At 36.7% G+C, this 20,746-nt stretch overlaps 6 protein-coding genes across 8 annotated transcripts; 3 read left to right on the top strand and 3 right to left on the bottom strand.

Moving 5' to 3' along the window:
• The first annotated feature begins 524 nt into the window (after nucleotides 1-524).
• On the top strand, nucleotides 525-2,246 carry LOC132203023 (large ribosomal subunit protein bL21m). Its single transcript, XM_059630447.1, has 5 exons — nucleotides 525-749; nucleotides 811-930; nucleotides 986-1,149; nucleotides 1,458-1,614; nucleotides 2,028-2,246. Exons 1-5 carry the CDS (start codon nucleotides 677-679, stop codon nucleotides 2,108-2,110), a joined length of 597 nt encoding a protein of 198 aa, XP_059486430.1. The 5' UTR covers nucleotides 525-676; the 3' UTR covers nucleotides 2,111-2,246.
• A 225-nt stretch (nucleotides 2,247-2,471) lies between these two features.
• On the top strand, nucleotides 2,472-8,022 carry LOC132203021 (glutamate receptor ionotropic, kainate 2-like). Of its 2 annotated transcripts, none has more exons than XM_059630443.1 (17): nucleotides 2,472-2,662; nucleotides 2,718-2,873; nucleotides 2,936-3,123; nucleotides 3,240-3,397; nucleotides 3,454-3,595; nucleotides 3,648-3,809; nucleotides 3,870-4,022; nucleotides 4,075-4,293; nucleotides 4,349-4,555; nucleotides 4,616-4,700; nucleotides 4,755-4,893; nucleotides 5,225-5,362; nucleotides 6,748-6,946; nucleotides 7,001-7,232; nucleotides 7,358-7,473; nucleotides 7,527-7,679; nucleotides 7,731-8,022. In XM_059630443.1, exons 1-17 carry the CDS (start codon nucleotides 2,569-2,571, stop codon nucleotides 7,887-7,889), a joined length of 2,700 nt encoding a protein of 899 aa, XP_059486426.1. In that variant the 5' UTR covers nucleotides 2,472-2,568; the 3' UTR covers nucleotides 7,890-8,022. The 2 variants fall into 2 exon arrangements, with proteins under 2 accessions (XP_059486426.1, XP_059486425.1); XM_059630442.1 differs by having other exon boundaries at nucleotides 2,473-2,662; nucleotides 3,648-3,815.
• LOC132203022 (protein THEM6-like) lies at nucleotides 8,001-15,568 on the bottom strand. 2 transcript variants are annotated; one of them, XM_059630445.1, is made up of 4 exons: nucleotides 15,423-15,568; nucleotides 12,005-12,182; nucleotides 9,276-9,490; nucleotides 8,001-9,199 (listed from the first exon to the last, which is right to left on the bottom strand). In XM_059630445.1, exons 2-4 carry the CDS (start codon nucleotides 12,165-12,167, stop codon nucleotides 8,921-8,923), a joined length of 657 nt encoding a protein of 218 aa, XP_059486428.1. In that variant the 5' UTR covers nucleotides 12,168-12,182; nucleotides 15,423-15,568; the 3' UTR covers nucleotides 8,001-8,920. The 2 variants fall into 2 exon arrangements, with proteins under 2 accessions (XP_059486428.1, XP_059486429.1); XM_059630446.1 differs by lacking the exon at nucleotides 15,423-15,568 and adding an exon at nucleotides 14,962-15,105.
• On the top strand, nucleotides 14,104-14,761 carry LOC132203024 (RNA polymerase II transcriptional coactivator). The gene has a single exon (XM_059630448.1). It carries the CDS (start codon nucleotides 14,138-14,140, stop codon nucleotides 14,582-14,584), a length of 447 nt encoding a protein of 148 aa, XP_059486431.1. The 5' UTR covers nucleotides 14,104-14,137; the 3' UTR covers nucleotides 14,585-14,761.
• Nucleotides 15,569-15,695: 127 nt separating the features above from the next.
• LOC132202987 (probable tyrosyl-DNA phosphodiesterase) lies at nucleotides 15,696-18,291 on the bottom strand. Its single transcript, XM_059630382.1, has 10 exons — nucleotides 18,035-18,291; nucleotides 17,812-17,970; nucleotides 17,559-17,750; nucleotides 17,385-17,487; nucleotides 17,215-17,331; nucleotides 17,064-17,159; nucleotides 16,844-17,005; nucleotides 16,543-16,792; nucleotides 16,176-16,493; nucleotides 15,696-16,126 (listed from the first exon to the last, which is right to left on the bottom strand). Exons 1-10 carry the CDS (start codon nucleotides 18,114-18,116, stop codon nucleotides 15,992-15,994), a joined length of 1,614 nt encoding a protein of 537 aa, XP_059486365.1. The 5' UTR covers nucleotides 18,117-18,291; the 3' UTR covers nucleotides 15,696-15,991.
• A 248-nt stretch (nucleotides 18,292-18,539) lies between these two features.
• On the bottom strand, nucleotides 18,540-20,702 carry LOC132202989 (POC1 centriolar protein homolog A-like). Its single transcript, XM_059630383.1, has 6 exons — nucleotides 20,538-20,702; nucleotides 20,146-20,308; nucleotides 19,698-20,057; nucleotides 19,390-19,636; nucleotides 19,113-19,334; nucleotides 18,540-19,063 (listed from the first exon to the last, which is right to left on the bottom strand). Exons 2-6 carry the CDS (start codon nucleotides 20,301-20,303, stop codon nucleotides 18,827-18,829), a joined length of 1,224 nt encoding a protein of 407 aa, XP_059486366.1. The 5' UTR covers nucleotides 20,304-20,308; nucleotides 20,538-20,702; the 3' UTR covers nucleotides 18,540-18,826.
• Between the last annotated feature and the right edge of the window lie 44 nt (nucleotides 20,703-20,746).

Below are 20,746 nucleotides of genomic sequence, written 5' to 3'. Positions count from 1 at the left end.
CTTCTGAACAGTAATTTTAATGGCTATGATTTTTAAATCAATTAAATTTTTTCATCGATGGCTCTCATTTAAAGGACTTTGGCTGTAAATAAAATTTTACATTTACACGGGACAACAATATTCCATCGTAAAGAGAAAACCGGAGAAAACATCCGCTAAACAAATAAACATAAATTTATTATTACCAAACTAGTAAACGGAACGTGTAGAACGACCCGCGGTTAATTTACTTTATAATATTGTACATCATTGTATTGTATTATGTTTAAATTTATTTGTTTTATACGGTATCCTGTGCTTGTTTTTCCCGCCCATCTATTCATTTTCTTTACCATAATTTCTCTTTATCATAATCTCTGCTACCTTAATTTTAAATTTTAATCCAAAGTAATCCATTGCAAATGCTCTACCAATAAGTAAAAAGAACGCAGGGAGCGCCGCCGTATAATTTCCTAAGCGCAGCTTATGCAACCAGCATTACGTGCTTTGTTGGTCGACGTTCCTCACACGCCATCTCTACAGCGCCAGTGAACTAAAAAGTTCAACCATGTGTTTTTAAAGATCTTGTTTACATTTTTCGGGCTGCTGCTTTGAAGGAAAATTATTAACTCTTTCACTCATAATTAACTGTTAAAAATATTTTTTAAACAACTAGAACTTGTCATTTATTGATAAAATGAATTTTGTCCGAACCATCGCGAACAGAACGAACGTTCTCGTTCCAAACTGTGTTGAGCATTTGCGAACCGGTAAAATTCACATTTTTTTCTTTTATCGTGACAATAACCTCGTAATGTGGCCAATTTGCAGCTTTACCTTTGACCTCAGCACGATTCCTAAACACCACTTCGTTGAGAGATCGTTTGAGCGAATCCCCAAAGGTGCAGGAGCAGGTCCTGCGAGACGACCCCCATCGGACAGCTCTGGATGGTTTGTTTCATTAATTATTTTATTTTTGTGATTGACAAATTTTCTGAATCTGCAGAAACCTTGAGCAAGATTAATACAGAGCTAGCAAGTAATTCTGAAGGACGGCTTTTTGCTCAAATCCATGTCTGTGGCAAACAATTCAAAGTCACTGCTGAGGATTTGGTGGTCATCGAAGGTCACTGGCCCCCTGATGTTGGCGACCGGATCAAACTTGAAAAGGTCAGTTTATTTTCAATTTAATTCTAAAACTTTCACAAGCAACTTAATATTGGTGAATTTTTATTTTGCATTGTTATTTACTTTTTATTGCATAGTTATTTTCCTGCGCTACATAGTGTTTTTTTTATTCTATGTAATAAAAAAATTGACAACATTAATCACTTTTCTCATTATTTTTAGTCTGCACAGACTATATTTACCAATATCTTATTTAGAATTAACATAACTTTATTTTTTAATAAACGTCAATTTGTCATTTCCTCCCACTTTGTACTATTTAAACCCCCTTTTCTATCTTCTTGTTGCAGGTGATGCTTGTTGGTGCCCAAAACTTCACCCTTGTCGGGAAACCAGTTTTGCCACAAGATCTGGTCACTGTCGAGGCAACGGTCGTTGAAAAAAGTCTGTCACATACTAGGACGTTTTTCAAAATGTGGAAGAGACATAATTACCGGAGGATACATTGTGAGTACAGACCTTACATTTTATTTTTTTTCCGTATATTTTGTGGTCAAATAATTATAGTTGTGAAAGGGAGACAGATATTGATTGGATCTATAGATAAAATCCAAAAATTATTTGACATCAGTCTTAAATTTCGTAAAAAAAAAATTATAATTTTCAATCCTGTTGACTTTTTAGCATCTAATATTTGAAGCGCTTTTTTTTAATAATTAATAATTATATTGTATTAAGCAGAAGTTATTGATCGAGAATAATTGTGCCTTTAAATTGTTTCGTTTTGTTTGGAAAAATACCAAAATATCTAAACTATCATTTTTTTTTTTTTTTTTTTTTTTTTTAATAATATAATGCAACTTGTAAGTTGTTCTTTGACAAACGCCAGCTGGTAAAATGTTTCCCTTTTCAAATTTCAGTCCATAGGGCACCTCTGACAATGCTCAGGATAAATTCTATCAAAATCAATGAGCAATTAGTGGCATCGAAGGCGACCGACTGAAGATTTGCCCTCAAACAATTATGTAATACAATTTGTAAAACCGATAGTCTGCCTGAATTCCATAGAATTCGCCAGTGTGTTTAGCAAAATCTGTCAATAAAAGGTTATGTATGCAAGTTCAAATGAAACATTTTATGTTCCTAAAACAGAAACTTTGAAAACGTATTATTCAAATCTTGCATTTTTATCAATTTTGAATAATATATAATATTATTTCTTTTTGCTATAATATCAACTGGCATGAGCAAAGGAAAAAAATTAAGAGTTGGCGACAGATGGACATCGTAGTATTTATAACTAAAACGTTAGAATCACCGCTCGCCCATTCGCCCTCAACGTGCCAAAGTTTTTTTCTTGGGCTAAAAATAGCCGTCGGCCGAGCCGCAGCCAAGAGGAAGCATTTTCCGTCTGATTGTTTGCGCGTCTCTCTGTGATGTTTTGACCGAACCGTCCGAAGAATGGCGAGTGGCAGGGCCTTTCTGCTCGCGGGCCTCTTTTTGGGCCTCACCGCCGTTGGTCGGGCCGTCCTTTACCCCGACCTGGTGCACATCGGTGGGTTTTTTTAGTTCTTCGGAGGCGCATTCTTTCATGACCCAGTTTCCTACAGGCGGTCTCTTCCACCCCGAAGACAGTTTGCAGGAAATCGCGTTCAGGTATGCTGTCGACAGGGTCAACATGGACAGGGTTCTGCTGCCAAAAACCACCCTGGTGCCCATAATTGAACATGTGCCGACACTTGACAGTTTTAAAACGGCGCAGAAAGGTGGACATTTTATTTTGTTAGTTAAATTACTTTTTTATATATTTTTTTTATTTATTTGTTAGTTTGTAACTTGGCAAGCCGAGGTGTGGCAGCGATTTTTGGTCCTCAGTCCCGAACGACTGCCGGAATGGTGCAGTCCATTTGCAACAACAAGGAAATTCCTCACATTCAGACACACTGGGAACCAAGGGAGCTTCCTCCTAACAGTGTGCAGATCAATATGTATCCTGAGCCGCATATCTTTGCCCTGGTACTTTTCTTTTGGTCTTTTTTAAGTTTTTTATTTTAAAATTTTTTCTCTTTTTATGTATCCGATGTATCCCACGTTTTTAATTTGCATTGGTTGTTTTGAACTTAAAACTTTAGGCTTTGAAAGCAGTTGTCAGAGATATGGGTTGGAAAACCTTCACTGTCCTTTATCAACACAATGAAGCCTTAATCAGACTGCAGGAGGTTTTGAAAGACCACGGACCGAGCGACTCGCCAATAACTGTCAGGCAGCTAGAGGAGGGAAACGACTACAGGTTGATTGGAAAATATCTTTGATTTTAAAATTTTTTAATTAATATTTACTCTGCAGGCCTTTGTTGAAACAAGTCCAGGCGTCTTCGGAGTCCCATATAATCCTTGACTGCGACACAGACAAAATTTTGGAGATTTTGCAGCAGGCAAAAGAAGTGAAAATGATGGAAGATTATCAGAGCTACTTCATAATATCAATGGTGCGCTTTTATTTATTTTATGTTGAATTTTTGGATAAATTTTATTGCGTAGGACTTGCACACTGTTGATCTGGAGGAGTTTAGATATGGCAGGACAAACATCACATCTCTGAGAATTTTGGATCCGACAAGTCAAGAGGTGCAAAATGTTGTCCAGGACTGGATATTTGGTGAAATGCGAAAAGGCAGAGTTTTGACATTGTCCGCTAGTCAAGTCACTGTGAGAACTCTCTTGACCAAGAGGTTGCTTTATGAATTTGTGTCTTTTTAATAGACGGACGTTGCGCTGATGTACGACGCCGTCCATTTGTTTGCTCGCGCCCTCCACGACCTGTCCTCCTCCCAGCGAATCAACATCAAACCATTAAGCTGTGATAAGCAGGAAACTTGGCCGCATGGCTACAGCCTGATTAATTATATGAGAGTTGTAAGTTATCAATTTGGCTCTTCACGAGTGCAATTAACAAAATTGAGCTTAGATGGAAACGAAAGGACTGACGGGACCTGTCAGGTTTGACAATGTCGGCCTGCGTACAGACTTTACTCTGGATCTTATTGAATGGCAGAGAGGAAATTTGGTGAAGACTGCTGCTTGGGATCCTCAGATAGGAATCAATCACACAATGTCTGATGGAGAAATCCGCAACCTGATTATTGAAAATCTTCAGAATAAAACTTTTATTGTCTCGTCGCGCATTGTAAGTCATGACAAATTTTCAATCATTTCTCAAATAATTTTACTATTCCAATCAGGGTGCGCCATATTTAATGTTCCGGCCAAATGCAGACAAACTGACAGGCAATGAAAGATTCGAAGGCTACTCCATTGACCTAATTGACGAGATTTCTCAAATCCTGGGCTTCAAATATGAATTCCAGTTGGTCCCCGACGGTCGCTACGGAAGCTACAACCCAAACACCAAGAAGTGGGATGGTCTCGTAAAACAGCTTTTGGAAAGGGCAAGCACAAAATTATTCTTGCTGCAAATGTTCAATGCATTTAATACTACTTAATCACAGAAAGCCGACTTGGCCATTTGCGATTTGACAATTACTTATGAAAGGGAAACTGCTGTCGATTTTACGATGCCGTTCATGAACCTAGGTTGTGTTTTAATTTGCAATATGGGGACCAAATTAATGTTTGAAAATAATGCAGGTATCAGCATCTTATACAGTAAACCAGTGAAGCAACCACCGAACTTGTTCTCCTTCTTGTCTCCCCTCTCAGTGGATGTCTGGTTGTACATGGCCACTGCATACCTCGGCGTCTCTGTTATTTTGTTCTTGCTGGCCAGGTATGCATTTGATTTATCTTATTTTACAAAATTCCAAGTATGCAAACTGCTATCTGTAAATTTAAATTACGAAATTAGCAAGGAACTGACGTACACGTCTCCAGTGGTGAAATGACAATTATTGGTTAAAACCCTTTGCTTTTAGTAAATGTATCTTTATTTATTATAATTTTTTGAAACTGATTTTAAATGTTGCCCATGTTCTTATTACAATAACAGGTAATCTAAAATCATCTAATCAACAACACATTTCAGAGGACTTCTTAATTGCCATGGCTGAAAAATGTTATATTTTTCTGCTAAATATTTTGCATACAACTTTGAATCGCAGGTTGGCTCCCAATGAGTGGCAAAATCCGCACCCGTGCAATCCAGAGCCTGATGAGCTCGAGGCGCAGTTTAACATGCCCAACTCATTGTGGTTCACTATTGGTTCTCTCATGCAACAGGGCTGCGACTTCTTGCCCAAGTAAGAGATTCCCCTTTGCACCGAAACCAATCTGAACTGAATTTTACCAATAATTATTAAGAGTCCTTTGCAACACACGCAGCATTTTGCTATGCATTTGGATGATATGTTTTTGACACACACAAAAAGAAACTCTTGGTGCACCTCTACTAATCCCAAGAGCTGTCAAACTTACACAATTTTCAGGCACCGTGGATCAGAATGATCGATCAAGTCTCTGCCATGCAGCCAATGTAAAAAATTTGTTTCCCTTCAAGTTGAATTTGTATATTTGGAATCAGGATATGGATGGGCAAAATTTAACTGTATATTCAACTCTCGTTGGGACGCATTTGACTTGCATTGCAGAATTACCCCTTATGAATGGACCAGTCCTCACCCTTGCAACAATGAACCCGAAGAACTGGAAAATAACCTCACTCTATGTAACCTGATTTGGCATAATTGTGGTTCAATCATGCAGCAAGGCTCAGATATTGCCCCAAAGTAAGCAGGCGCACCTAGTTGGCTTTTTAATCATGTTTTGTAGTAGTATTTGAGAACTATTAATTTACCGCAAAGCGAGAATTTATATATCCCTCAGGCAGATGATGAGAGTAGAGTTATTAAAGAGCAAGTATAAAATCGTCAATTATGTATCTGATATATCAAAATGTCTTGCTTTTATGCCAATTCGTATATATCCTTGTATTATAATTTCTTCAATATCACAAATCCCCGTCCTTGTGTTCAATATTTTCAACATTTTGTCTTTGCCCGCACTGATGACATTTGTCAGAGCCAAAATTATTTTAGAGATGAAAATTAAAATTTATTTCCCCAAATTCTCGCAAATTTTGGTTTGAAAATTTTGTTAGTAGAAATTCACTCCGTATTTCTATCCGCTATTAAATTCCATAGGCTTTTCAAAGTCTCACTATTTCCATCTTTAGTATATAATCTGGCTACATTTTCTCATGTATTAATCCATAATAGAACATCAAAACCACATAATTCGACCCTGCTATATTTCATTAGAACATAGAATAATAAACTATTTTCAAAAAAGCTTTGCTTCTTCTCTAAAATAACTGTTCTGCTTTCTAATGTGGCATGCTCCGTCTCTTGTACATATCTTTTAAAATATTCATTACAAAATATTAATTGTAACATGTCTCTCATATTATTAACCACGGACCGTCTCTCTATAAATAAATTTCTAAGCGTGTGTCTTATCAATATATTTCTTTTGCAAAAATTTTTTCCTTGAAAGGAATTTTGAAGCAATTTTTTGGGGAATTTTTATATTTAAAAAAAAAAATTGAGCCCCACAATTTTTTTTATTTTTGTTTCGTCACTTTTTTCATTTTTAAACTCTATTTAATTGGCATGTAATCTTCAAATAGGGCTGTTTCAACGCGAATGGTTGCTGGCATGTGGTGGTTCTTTACCTTGATCATGATTTCGTCTTACACCGCCAACTTAGCCGCTTTCTTAACAGTAGAAAGGATGGACGCCACAATTGAATCAGCTGAAGACTTGGCCAAGCAGACCAAAATCAAATATGGAGCAGTGTCTGGAGGCTCAACTCTTTCGTTCTTCTCTGTAATGCTCAAAATCATTTATTAAAATACTTAATCATACTTTTGCATATTGCAGAATTCAAATTTCTCGTTGTACCAAAAAATGTGGTCTTTCATGGAATCCACAAAGCCAAGCGTTTTTGTCTCGTCCAATGGGGAAGGAGTGGAGCGCGTAGCCAAAAGCAAGCGGACATACGCATTTTTCATGGAGTCGACGTCCATCGAGTATGTGGTGGAACGGAACTGTGACTTGCAGCAAGTTGGTGGCCTTCTGGACTCCAAGGGCTATGGGGTGGCCATGCCATTGAGTGAGTTTTCGCTATTAATAGTATCTTGGCAATAAACTTGACTCTGAATAATAAAACAATAAATTAGCGGCCTTTTGAATAGCTTACCACAAAATCAATAAATATTAATATTTATGCCACTGCAGATTCTCCTTACCGAACTGCTATAAGCGGAGCTGTTTTAAAATTACAAGAGGAGGGTAAGCTTTTAGGCCTCAAAACCAAGTGGTGGAAAGAAATGCACGGAGGCGGCGCCTGCCAGGTATTTAATTTTGGTTCATATTTAATACAATAATTATTTAATAACCTCTAAAGCAAAACGTGGCCGTGGCCAGTGCAGGCCCTGAACTTGGACTGGCCAATGTCGGAGGTGTTTTTGTGGTACTCATAGGAGGAATGGTGGGTGCCTTTTTCGTTGCCGTACTTGAGTTTCTGTGGAACACTCGAAAAGTGGCAGTGGAGGAAAGAGTGAGGATCCAAATTAATCACGTCACCTCCAATACTTTCAATTTTTTGCAGGCAAACTTCCTTGACACTTTAAAGGAGGAGATAAAGTTTGCTCTGGATTGCAGCGCCAACACAAAGCCAGTTCGCAAGCCTAAGTCTCACAATCAGTCGCCTCAGGGGAGTTCTACTGCATCTTACGACAAATTACAACAGCAACGAGATTCGCATTAGGCAATTTTAATTAAGTAAATTCTTGTACCTCATAATTAATTCAATTTGTTTGATATAATATAAACTTGCTCACATGTGTATACAATTTTAGAGAAATAAATAAAATAAAAGCCCTGTCTTTTTGTTGTCATAATTTTAACGTTCTGTTTATTTCTGTCAAACTATACAACAGGGTAAATAGTTTAGCTCTTCAAATAACTTTGAACAGTCAAATCTCAAAAGTAGTTTGTGCTAAAAGATTGCTGATCAGGACACTATATTAATAGTCGACCTTTGCAAACTTTTGCATTGTTTCCTTTCAGTAAATAACATTTTATTGTTTGTGCTCTTACTAGAAAGCACGCCGCGTGTCCGTGCTGAGAAGTAAGAAAAGGTGCGGTGCGTGATGCATAAATGATTTTTTCATTCTCGCTCGCGCGCGACAGTTACAAACTAGCCTTAACCTTGAAATCACCGCATACGCAGTTGCACACTCTCATTGCTAGAGTGCGACCGAGACTTTCATAAGCATGTACAATTAAGTCTTTCTCTTCCTGCTTTTCTCAAATGGGAATAGAGAATATATGGAATTCTTTAAGGCAGATATGCTCATCAATTGCTTTGAATCCAGGAAAATAAATATAGGAGAACAAATCGTTTAGTTTTTCAGTCGCGTTAGAACAAAACCACTTGCATTCAAGAGAAACATATACTGGCTCTTTTTAATTAAAAATTCTAAAACATAATACTACATACCACCCAAAGCTTTTATCATTTTTGCACTAAAAGCGTGTTTAATACTGCAGATAGAAAATGCTTTTAAGATTAAAGTTTATAAGTAGACGATATATCATGTAATAATTTAACTTATAAAAAATCACTGAGAGAGCTTAGCCAACTTTACAAGCCAAGTAAAAAGTAAAACTCAAATTAAAAAGTCAGGCAGGAAAGGAAAAATCGATGAGTATGTGAATTGAAGCCCTGCTTCATTATTCGTCTCTCAACATCACAACACTTGGGATGATTGCTAAAAATTTTGGAAGGAAAAAAGTTCAACAGTCGTTTTTTCTAAGACTCGCGCTTGACAGGTCATTAAATTCAATCCATTTCTGAATGTGCATAGGGACTTCAGGCCGCTCAATCGGGGATTCAACGGTGATGTCAGCGCTGGGTTTGGAGCCACGAGGTTTGCTTAGAAGATCCTTCATCACCTCCTCGGCGTTAGCGTCAATTATCCTCTGCCTGCAGACGACAATTGCGTTGATGAAGTTGTCTCGGGGAGTAACAAACTGATGCTCCATGAACACAGACTTGTCGTCCCAGCAAATGATCTAAGTGAGTGTAGTGTAATTAAATTTTTGATTATGGCCTAAAAAAATTTTTGGGGGTTTAAAAACTGAAACCAACCTTTGATTCGATCTTGTAAATGCTAAATGGTCTGATGAAGCGGCGGTACCTGACGGTGCACGCACCCTGAACGACGGCGCCACCTTTGGCTTTGATTCCGCTGTAGAGTCCTGACCTCTCATAGAAGTCCACTCTGGCAAAATCCAACTCCCTTAGGTAGCGGGCGTTGTTCATGTGGAAGAGCAGTGTGTCCACGTCATTTGTAAGACAGATTCCTAAAAAACATAATATAATAATAACTTCATATTTTAAATTTAATTTTAAGGATATCCTCCAGGGGGAAGATATAATGCATGAACCTACACTTAGCGATTATCCTCATCACGATTTTTAAAAACATTTGAATTTTTTTTTTTTCAAAAAAATAAAAATAAGAAAAATTTATAACTGACACATCATGAATCACAGAAAAATTGCGCGAGCATAAAGTTAAAATCACGTTCCTCTGACAGATCAATTAGAAGAAGTCTTGAGTCAGTGCAAAGGTTCTCTGATTATTTTTTTACATTTTTGCCATCTCCTATTCGTGTGGTGCATTACTTGCAATTGTGGATATTTTGCACGTGGCAGCAAGAGGTGGCTTAATTCGATTTTAATTAATACAAACCTATTGGAACTCAAAAATTTTAAGTGCGCATAATTGAAAATAATCTGCGTATAATTGCAGAACTTTTATTGCCATGTAACATCAAGAAGTCGTGAATTTAAAAAATCTCCAGTAAAAAAAATCAAGCTAAAAACATAATTTTAAAGAAACAATAAATAAAATATATCATAAAACTCAGCATCAATGATAAGACATAAAACCAGTTTGGTTCGTCTGCTTGTCTGGCCTCTAGCAAAAGCTCGTATCCGATCGCATATATGTACTGTCAGTTGACGCAAAGAAAGTACGGAATTTTTATTAAAGCAAAACTTAAATAATTCCTTTCGGCTACATCGCGCACAAGAACGGATTTCATGTTACAGATATTATTGGAAAAAGAAATGGCCAGTGGCAAAAACCTTCTTGCGCGCACCTGTAGTGAAACCGATTTCTTCATATTAATAATTGTTATTTGCCAGCCAAGTAATAATATGATGCTTGAACGTTGATCGTCGATGCCAATTTATGTTGATTTACTGTTGCTATGAAGACCGAGCAATTACAATTGCACTCGGAAGTGCATTGCGAATAGGCCAAGGCTTTCCTTTGGTTTGACACAAGGTTGATGCACACGCTTTTAATGCCTCAAAGGCGATGCAGATTCATTTTCTACTACAGACAGATCGCAGCGTGTAAATAGGGAAATAATAAACTACGTTCATCACTATAACTGCAGAATCTTCTAACAGCAAAATAAAACGGCAAGCAACAATTAAATATAAAAATTACGTTCTTTTATTTTTTTCTTTTCCATATTTTATTTCCTTGCTGAAGAGTATAATCAAAATAAAAATCATGATAGTATTTTTATCTGGTATGGCTCTGTTTTTGTTCTTTACTTCTCGTAGGAATCATAGGATAACGCTCTTCTAATTTATTAAAAAAAAAAGAATTGCAAAAAGTATTTTGGCTATTTTTTCTACTTAAAATTAAATTACGGGCAGCGCTCAGTGAACAGAAGAGCAATAAAATAAAGTAATTCCTCTTGGTAAAACCTTGAAAATTTCGTGATTATCAATTTATTTTTATGTTTCCTATGTGCGAAAATTGAAGTGATGAGAGAAATAATACGAAAAACCACTTATACTGGAGCACATTAGAAGTCGCGGAAAGGGCAGCGACTGAGGCAAAGTGGCGTTTTTACACTATGATATCAATTTCACTGCGCGCTAAGGTTGCAAATTGTCTTGTAAGCTACGTTGTGAACTACGCTTTTTGCACAAAAACATTAAAACGTTCTTCGGGTAGAACGCATTATTTTCAAGCTTTTTTAATGCAACCTTGGGGAATAATGAAAACACCGAGTCATTGCAAGTGCTTTGAAGCTCTGGTACTTGATGATGTCTAAAGCATCATTAGGCACGAATCATGCGTTTCATTGTATTGCCTGTCGTTTTATTGACGTGCAATTGCACACTTTTTTTTACTGCAGACCAATTTTTGTATTAACTTCTTTTAAGCAAAAATGATACGCAGAATAAACGGTCATGTCATAATAATGTACATCACGATGATTACATACACCAACCATACTGACAGCTGTAATGACGGAAAGATTAGATACTCAATTGTTGAAACCGCGTGCATTTAAGGAGTCCTTAAGTTATCCAAAAATTTTCGTTCGCGCTCAAAGTGAATTTTTGCAATGCGCTCTAATTTGCGAAGTGTGAATTCTAATATCTTGTTTTTAAGGGCAGTGACAATAATACACTTGCTATGGATTACAATTTCTTAATTGTGGATTTATTGTAGTATAATATTTTCTTTTCATGCCTAATGCATAATTATATAAACTAATTTTCATTCTTCAGAGATCCAACTATTAATTTAATTTTATGATTAATTTTTAAGTACTACCATTTTAATGCAAAACATTTTCAGCTATAATATGTATTTCTATTTTTCTTTTACCAAAATATATGCTGCAAATACTTATCAAGGAATTATGTAATATATTTTTTCCTCAATATTTTTTCTTTCATTTTTCTTCAAACAATTATTAAAATATCTCAATCTGAAAACATTTCTGATTTCTGAAAAACTATTTAATTTTAAATTAAGTCAATGCCAGTAAAGAACTTGCCTGTGACGGTGGTGGTGTCGAGAATGTGCACCCTCTTTTTGAAAAGTCTGGCGCAGACGACGCAAATAATGGTCCTGAGGAAGTAGTGCAGTTCGAGGGTGGTGTAGAGCAGGAGCAGCAGCAACAGGGCGCCGATGATGTACCAGTAGTAACATTCCTCCATCGTAGTCGGCCGAATCTGAAAAAGTGAGACCATCGCACCATTGGATTTTGGTTTTGTTCAGCGTCGGGGACGAAAACGACAAAAAAGGGCGCTCCTCTTATGGCAATTTTCGCGTCTTCCCCTCTCGCCCCTTCAGTTTTTTGCCCATTTAAAATGTGCATGTCAGCAACGTAGGTGTCAAGTTAACGACCACATTCTGAGCAAACAAAAGTGGTGCGATTCAAAGAAAATAAATGCACGCATGTATGACGAAAATCCTCTTTTGATGACGCTGAATCAAATTAGCCCAACTGCTTTGAAGGAAGACGCTAGGCAAAAGAGAAACACTCAATCGGTTTCTTTAGCTAATCCACTAATCATATTTATAGTTTGCCTAGACAAAATGACGTCACTGTGCTGCGGAGATATTTGATTTTTTTTAAGAGTTGGATAATCTGATAAAATAATTTGTTTTCACATGGTAAATTACACAGCTAACGTTACGCATTAAATTATTATTTTGCATTACAAAATTTGAACTATACATATTAAAAATATCTAGAGCAAAGTTTAGTTCTCTCATCCAGCTTTCATCTAAAGTGTTTTTCATTTAAATTAATATCTATTGCATTATTTGTTATATCATTATATTTTTAATGCTATTATACTTTATATCGTCTTTTACTGCCTGTATCTATAATGTCTACTCTATCCTCCTATATGAAAATATTTGAAACAATGCCAAATATATAATTGCAAGACAAAATTTAGCGCATCATGTTAAAAAAAAATGCAGCGAAAATAAAAAAAAGTGTTTACTTGTTTAGAAATTGCGCACTGACGCCAATGAATATTTCATTGTTGTTGAGAGTATGAAGAATGTGAAGAGCAAGGAAGGAAAATAACGTCATTCAGCTTCGCTCCCGCAGGTAATACTTCTTCTCGTGACAATTTGTGGTAAAAAGTGCGTCAAGAATCACTTCAGGTAAAACATTTCTCGCACCGTCACTCAGCAATCATCGTCCTGACATTTTTTTTATTTGTGACCATTACTTGATGTTACTAATTTTAATTTAATGACAATTTGACAGTGTTTTTTTTAAGTAGAGATTTCAGTTCTTCCCAATTAAAAAAATTGGTTTGTTTTATTATAACAAACCAAATTTAAATTAGTATTTTGGATTTTATGGGGAAAAATAGCAAACCGGTATTGATTATTTAAATGTAGACAAAAATTTAAAAACGAAAATTCTAAAAATGAAATTCAGTTCAGAAGATCAATTTTTTTTTGCAATATATAATATTTTTAATTATCTAATATGACCAAAATGTCAATTATTATCAAATATAAATATGTCCACAGAATAATTATCAACGGTAAAAAATGGGATTATTTTATGAAAAACTCTGTTTCTAGCTAAATTTAATTTCTCACCGCCCGTCACCACGTACCCTTCTCGTTTCCCGTGTTTTTTGCGTTGATGATTACGGATAATTATTTTGTTGAGATATTTATATTTGATAATAACTGCATTTTGATCACAATAGATAATTATTAAAAATCTTTGATTTTGAAAAATTGATGTTTTGAATTTGATATGCAGAATTGTTTTTCTTTAAAAAACTATTTTAGTTTAGATTTTAGACAGTATTAATAATAAAAAAAATTCAGGCCATTTTAATTTTTATACATACAAACAAATGTGGATCCACTTCATTTTTCTTCTGAAGGTTTTAAATTGAAATTGTATGAGTTCTTTGTTCTTTTACATTAAAATCACTCTGAAGGTAAACTTTGGAGATTCAAGTTGGTATTTTACAGTATTTTATATTCAGTTTCCGAAGAATAAAATTGCAAAGATTTTCTATGAAAGTTGACGTGAGTACGCGTGAATACGCGCCTATTTAGTGCCAACCCAATTTTTCAACACTGCGTTCCGCCTCTCTCACGTTGGCTGCCCGTTCGCTGATCACTCTTTGCCGCTTGCTGCATGTCCGTCTTAATCTTAATCCGCGCTAGGCCGCTATCTCTGTTTTGCAACTTTAGACCGGCTCGCCAAATTGTGATCTGCGAAGCTTCTAGACAAGACACGATGCCTAAGAACAAGAAGCTCGAGTCGGACAGCAGCGACTCGGACTCTGGGCCCGAGGACAGAAACCCAGCCCCCAGCAAGAAGCAGAAGACCGGCGGCGACAAGCAGGCCGCCTCGTCCTCCACCAAGGTGGAAGGCGCCGACGAACCCACATGGGCGCTCGAGAAGATGCGCTACGTCAAGATTCGTGAGTTCAAGGGCAAGGTCTACATCGACATCAGGGAGTTTTACGAGAAGGACGGTAAGGAGCTGCCAGGAAAGAAGGGCATCTCGATGAGCGCCCAACAGTACCAGAAGTTCAAGTCCATCATTCCTGAAATCGACGAAGAACTGAAGAAAATCTAATCACTCAAAAATTGCTCTCAGCTTATCAATTTTTACTGTATTTTGAAATACTTAAGTTCCGTCAAATTTAGAAGTTACAAATTTGTACCACACTCTGTATTAAATTGTATGCGTCATTTAATGATTACACACATAAATATGATGTAAAAAGCTACAAACTAATAAATAATGAAATTAAAATTTTTCTCGTTTTTAACCTTAACAAATTATATCCTTAACTTAAAATAATTATGGAAAAATCACTAAGAAATAAAAAAAATAATAATAATTAAAATTAATACACTGCAAAATTCTATGATATAATTTTGGGTTAACTAAAAATAAAATTACATAACAAATTAGAAACATTGAGGGTAGAGTTAAAGTGTTGTGCATACCCTTCGGGTGCAAATTCTTCCTGCCTTTTGCCAACAATAATGTCGACACGCACGCCGGCTGGAGTATTGATCAAAACTCGGTGCACGAAAATAGTGTCAGCCGGCAGTTTGCGCCGAGAGCAATAATGAGTGTCCGTGACTTCACTAAGCAAGCAACCCCTAAGTGCGGCTGTTGCAACCCATCAAATTAAAAGCAGTGATTGCACCGAGAGTCAGATCGATATTTGTAGGCCTTCCCAGAGGTCGAGCGCTTTGCATAATATGACGCGAAAATAGTTTTTCTTTTAACATATATTATGTAAATAAATTTCATATAAAATCTAATACACATATTAAAATCTGAACCCGTTGGAAATTTAAATTTGGCAAAATACAAAAATAACGCATAAAATACATATGACCCAATTTTAATAATTGAAAAAAACTTTGTGCCAATTTTTTGTGGATATCTGATTACTTACATCACAGGTGCATAGTATTTTCAATGGCCCAGGGAGGTCAAAAGGTCTATTTTGACATCTCTCTGCTGCTCACCGGCACCAAAGGTGGCCAACTATGGACTGCAGTTGTATGGCATGCGCTAGCTACTCAGGCCAACACTGCAGGATGTTAGTAGATTTTCCCCACCACGCATGCTCCCTGAATTAAAGTGAAATACATTTTTCCACAGAGAATGATTGTTTTCTGCAAAATATCCTGAATCGACAAAATTCCAAAAACTTGAATGATTCATTTTAACAGAACTTGGTGAAGTTTATTCATTAAGAGGACGTACAGGTAATCATAAATTTGATGAAATCTGGTCAAGGTTTATTTCAGTAGATTTTTTTCAGTTTTTACAAAATACATTTCATTTATTAAGTTTTAAGTTTATTATTATAAAATATAGTAAGTAAAAAAATATGAATGTGAAAATCTATCAAAAAATAATAATAAACCAAAATTAAGAAGTAAAACCAAAGCTTAATTAATGTTCCGTTCTTAAAGGTTCAGATCTGTATACTATTTTCCTTGGCATTCTCCTTAAAATCTACTGCTGTAGGTAATCAGAAACCCACATTTTATCGGAAGAATCATATTTCACTGGTGGCAAATCAAATGGAAAAGGCAGTTTTTGGCTCTCTTGTTTTGGTCCTAGTGAAACTTCAAAGTGTTTCTTACCAACCTGTTAACAAAATATTAAAAATAGGAAAATTTCAGGCAAATAAATATACCATCAACTGAGGAACAAACAAAACTCCAGCTTCATAGGACAAAATGTTTTGCCCTTGGCCCTGGTGAGTACTTCGTCCCCAAGCAGCTTTTGACAGATTAGAGCTGGTGAGCAGAAACCAGGCCGCTTTCGTCCAGTCTGGAGACAGTCTACTGTAGGTCTTGATATGTGGCATGGCAAAACCCCTCATTCTGCAGTCAGCGCGCCACTTGTAGACAAACTCGCACAGCCACATTTGGTTTCTGTGCGTAGCATACGAGTACGGCAAGCATCCACCTCCCGACAAACTGCTCTTCACATCTTTCAAGCACGGATAGATCTAAAATAAAAATATGTAAAAAAAATTAACTCTAGCAAAAAAATTTTACCAGGTAAAGGGGTGTTTTTGAATGTGGTTGTCTGGCTGCTCCAAGCATAGTTGATTTTAACTGGCTCTCCACCCAGTCAGATGGGGTTTGGCCTAGAGATCCTATGGAAGAGCACTGCACCAGAAGAGGCCAGTTTGCTTCTGCAGATTCGGCAGGAACATATTTTTGTAGCAAGTGCTTCAGGCGCCCGAGACCCCACTGCTTCACCTCATGCGGACCAGTGGAAGGCACAGAGCCAACAAAGCAAACCCTGAAAATAATTTCAGTTCTAATTTAAATTTTCAAAAAATCTATATTGTACTTGACGTTGGAAAAATCAGCTCCTCGAACAAGTTGGATCCATTTTTCTAAGTCTTTCAGTTTATAAGCAGAGAGATAAGATGCCAGAGAAGATCGAAACCCTGACGGAGACTCGCCTTTGGTTTTATCCTCTGCTGGTGGGCAGGATGGTGAAATCCAAACTCTGTTATCAAAATGGAATTTTTAAACCTCATATCAATTCTTAGTATTTTATATCTCACCCTTGTGAGTAATCATTCCAGTCTTCTTCTATTAAATTAGCAGTTGACACTACAACTCGGATACTCTTGTCTTTGTAAAGTATTATTGACATTTTTCTAAAAAAACAAACCTGAAAATATTTTAATAATACTTAAAAAGTAAATTAATTACGTGTGGTGATGCCCAAACATAGATTTTGGTTTCACGCATAGGGCTTTTATTTCCCTTGTCTGGTTTTTAACTTCCTCAAAATTGCTTGTTTCATAAAGGATGAGCATGGGTTTACCTCTGGAAAATAATTATTGAAATAAAATCCTTTCCCATTCTTCTTTAGCACTCACACACAATTAGCTGCAGCCAAATTTTTCAATAGGAAATTTACATCAACCATAAAGTTGATTTGCAGAGATTCATCAATGTCACCAAAACTCGGGTGGTACAAATCTGTTAATAAATTATGTATATGTGTATTATTGTGTAACTTGTCCTGAGAGAGGATTATTATTTTTTTGTACCTGACAAACTTATGCTCAAACCTTCCTCTAATGTCTGGGGTATGTTAGGGACAACAGTCATGAATAAATGGAAAGGAGCAGCTGCCTCCCACTTTGATAAAACGCTGCTTTCCTCCTTTCCATGTCTTGTGTTAGTTGAATTAGAGTTGCTTGGCCCTGCAGAGCTGGATGAGGCTGGTTGATCTTTTTGGGCTAGAGGGAATTATCATGCCAAAGTTTATTATTTAATTTATAATAATATCAAAAGTGTAACCTTTGAAGTCTTTAGACATTTCCTTGTGTTTCTTCATGGAAAGTATGACACCAACTTGTTGTTTGATGACATCTTGGGGAAGGTCAGTTTTGAAGCTGCTCGGAAGCTCAAATTTGTCCTCCGTTTTTGTTAGCCCTTGCTGAGATATTATACTTTCCACTATATAAAAGAGAATGATATTGTTAAGCAAAGCATAAATTCAAAGAAAATTATTTAATCTTACAGTGGGCGTGAGAATATTCTCTGAAATGAATGGGGTTCAGTCTGTAGCACTTCTTGCCAAAACTGCATTCTTCTTTAGCCATAGTGGCATCAAAATTGGTTTAATCCTTGATTAGATAATCGTTTTTTGTGGTTTTTTGTACCAAATAAGCCGTGCTTTTAAGCAAATGGTCGAAAACAAAAAATTGAGCTCAAAAAATTCACCGGTCTTTTATCTTTGTCGAGTCAGACGTTTGAATTTTGCTCACTTCTTGTTTTGGTTATACATGGATCATCTGAATAGCAAGCCTCCTTGGAACCAGAGGCAGGTATTCCTGCATTAAATTTGTATATTTAATATTATATCCTCACTTGTTGCATATTGCGCTGAATGTTAACAAATAAATTAAATGTTCTAATCATTTTGTACAATTTAATAGTTAAGATTAATTCTTTTTACAATTTAATCTACAATACTTTTCTTATAGAATCATTATGTTAAGGCGGGGGAGAAACGAAGCTAAGAATTTAGTGATTAACGATATTTTTTTTAGATAAAAATAGATTGTTTAAATTATTTATTTGAGAGGAAGATACAAACGTAATTAATGAAGAAATCTCAAAACCTTGCGGACCTCTTTAAATCTAGTAAATGCATCCGGTAAAGAGATCAAGGATTATAATAAAAATTATGAAAAAATACTTTGCAAGGGCAGATCTCTGAAGTGTGAAGGTGTCATCTCGTTTGGAATAGGAATTTTTACAACTGTAAAAGTCGTCAGCCAATGATAAAAAATGCACTAAGAATAATCAACTAGACGTGGCTGATCTCGATGGAATCATCAAAGCTCAGTCTCTCTTCAAGACACATGACTCTTTTCTCCAAGTTGTCTGGGCTCAATGGGTTGAAGTTTTCATCACCAATGGTGCCCCTTGGTGAAACTTGCAACATGAGCTCCAATTTCTGCACACGTGCCTCAAGCTCTTTCATTCTGTTCAAGTCTGGGGAACTTGCTCCCTTTTTGTCACCACTTGGGCGAGCAGTTCCAGGCTAAATAATACAAATGTACACCTACATTTTATTATGTTTGCAGTTTTACCTTGCTACTGCCACTTCTGTTTGTGTTTCTCTGCCAACCATTTCCACTGGCCAAGGGATTGGCGGTAGGCTTGCTTTCGTTGCCAACCTTCCAAATCACAACTTGTCTGTCAGCTCCAGCCGAGGCAAACAATTTTCCACTTGGGGAAAAAGCAACACAGGTAGCAGCTCCTTTGTGAAGGGACATAGTGTAGATCGGTCGGCCTTCGAGCAAATCCAGCATCTACATAATTGCATAAATTAATCAAGATATTTTAAAAATGATGAAAAGAATTTACTTTGATTTGTCCGTCATCGTGGGCCGAAAGGATGAAGTTGCCCGAGGGATGGAATGATATTTGATGGACAGCCTTGTCATGGGCTTTGTAACTCTGGAGCAGTTGCTGAGGCATTCTAATATCAAACACTCGAACATGTCCTGTGGGATAGGCAAGGGCAAAGGTCGTCTCATGTACAGGACTGAAGGCAAGGTGGTGAGGGGCAGAGTCCATGCCCTGAACAATTTCCACAGCCTTATTCTCGTCCCTAAAATAATTATATTTAAATTAAAGTACACGTAATTAAAACTTATTTTTTGTAAAGATACCTGAAGTCCCAAATAATGGCTGAGCTATCATCAGAGCAAGATCCGATGAGAAGTCCATTGGATGAGAATCGGGCACAGCGCACCCAGTTTGTGTGATGAGTCATGGAAGAAATGAAACGTCTTTTACCATCTGTGTGCCACAGTTTGACAGACTTGTCTTCAGAGGCAGTCACAAGGTACTCTCCGTCAGGGGAAAATTGGACAGAGCGAACCCCAGACGAATGGGCCATGAACTCGGAAAACCCGCCACTGTAGGTAGGCACCCAGAGTCGAACCAAGCGGTCTGAGGAAGCAGACGCCAGCAAGTTGGCAGTTGGAGAAAAGTGGAGGTCATTGATGCACCCTTTGTGACCCTCAAACCTAGAAAAAAATTAAATGGTTAAATTGTTCATATTTGTCACAATTAAAAGCAGCTTATGATTTAAAATAAAATTTAAAAATTCTTTACTTTAAAGAGTTGCCCCATTTCTTGGGATTCCAAACAATGATGTTGTTTCCCAAGTCTCCTGAAGCAATTGCTGGGTATCGAGGGTTGAAGGTGATGCAGGTGATCTTGGACTTGTGCCCTTGCAACTGCCTCTCAACGACTGGGTCAGCCAAATTCATGTTTCCTGAAAAAAAATCAATATGTTTCAAAATATCAATCATATTTTAAGGTCACATGTTGCGAGACATGAAAAATCTTTCATCTATTTTCTTATCTGCGCATGAATTTAAAATATAAACGCACAAATCTGATGTGAAAGTGCAAAAATCTGTGCAAATCCACAAACGAATGTTGCACCAAACTGCTTAACAAACAATAATGGTAACGGAGCCACTTTTGAAGGACGATTTTACCTGCTTTTGGAACCGCACCGACTAAAATTAATGGAAAATAGAATAAACAGGCTCTTCAAATTTTATTATACGCCTATGATTTTCAAAATAAGAACCTAATTCAAACACAAATTGGAAATTAAAGTCAGAGGAATTCGTTTGCAGCAATCAGCCATCAGCCGGTTCGACGCGCCAAAATTTCCAAGGGGGCTCAAGGCTCAACGATCAAC

This window comes from Neocloeon triangulifer, unplaced genomic scaffold (genome assembly GCF_031216515.1).
Source record: "Neocloeon triangulifer isolate White Clay Creek 2 clone unplaced genomic scaffold, ASM3121651v1 ptg000017l, whole genome shotgun sequence".
NCBI classification, from domain to species: Eukaryota; Metazoa; Arthropoda; class Insecta; order Ephemeroptera; family Baetidae; genus Neocloeon; species Neocloeon triangulifer.
This window is presented reverse-complemented; position numbering and strand designations above follow the sequence as displayed.

Bases quoted from the DNA above. Each gene is read 5' to 3' on its own strand.
- LOC132203023 (XM_059630447.1), top strand. From the start codon at position 677: ATGAATTTTGTCCGAACCATCGCGAACAGAACGAACGTTCTCGTTCCA. The intron at 750-810 runs GTAAAATTCACA...GCCAATTTGCAG, and splicing joins TGTTGAGCATTTGCGAACCG to CTTTACCTTTGACCTCAGCA. The intron at 1,615-2,027 runs GTGAGTACAGAC...TTCAAATTTCAG, and splicing joins TAATTACCGGAGGATACATT to TCCATAGGGCACCTCTGACA.
- LOC132203021 (XM_059630442.1), top strand. From the start codon at position 2,569: ATGGCGAGTGGCAGGGCCTTTCTGCTCGCGGGCCTCTTTTTGGGCCTC. The intron at 4,701-4,754 runs GTTGTGTTTTAA...AAAATAATGCAG, and splicing joins GATGCCGTTCATGAACCTAG to GTATCAGCATCTTATACAGT. The intron at 6,947-7,000 runs GTAATGCTCAAA...TGCATATTGCAG, and splicing joins CAACTCTTTCGTTCTTCTCT to AATTCAAATTTCTCGTTGTA.
- LOC132203022 (XM_059630445.1), bottom strand. From the start codon at position 12,167: ATGGAGGAATGTTACTACTGGTACATCATCGGCGCCCTGTTGCTGCTG. The intron at 9,491-12,004 runs GCAAGTTCTTTA...TATGTTTTTTAG, and splicing joins CGACACCACCACCGTCACAG to GAATCTGTCTTACAAATGAC. The intron at 9,200-9,275 runs GTTGGTTTCAGT...ACACTCACTTAG, and splicing joins TTTACAAGATCGAATCAAAG to ATCATTTGCTGGGACGACAA.
- LOC132203024 (XM_059630448.1), top strand. From the start codon at position 14,138: ATGTCCGTCTTAATCTTAATCCGCGCTAGGCCGCTATCTCTGTTTTGC.
- LOC132202987 (XM_059630382.1), bottom strand. From the start codon at position 18,116: ATGGCTAAAGAAGAATGCAGTTTTGGCAAGAAGTGCTACAGACTGAAC. The intron at 17,751-17,811 runs GTTACACTTTTG...AATTCCCTCTAG, and splicing joins AATGTCTAAAGACTTCAAAG to CCCAAAAAGATCAACCAGCC. The intron at 17,332-17,384 runs GTGAGTGCTAAA...ATTATTTTCCAG, and splicing joins TTGGCTGCAGCTAATTGTGT to AGGTAAACCCATGCTCATCC.
- LOC132202989 (XM_059630383.1), bottom strand. From the start codon at position 20,303: ATGAATTTGGCTGACCCAGTCGTTGAGAGGCAGTTGCAAGGGCACAAG. The intron at 20,058-20,145 runs GTAAAGAATTTT...ATTTTTTTCTAG, and splicing joins AAATGGGGCAACTCTTTAAA to GTTTGAGGGTCACAAAGGGT. The intron at 19,335-19,389 runs GTAAATTCTTTT...GCAATTATGTAG, and splicing joins ACGATGACGGACAAATCAAA to ATGCTGGATTTGCTCGAAGG.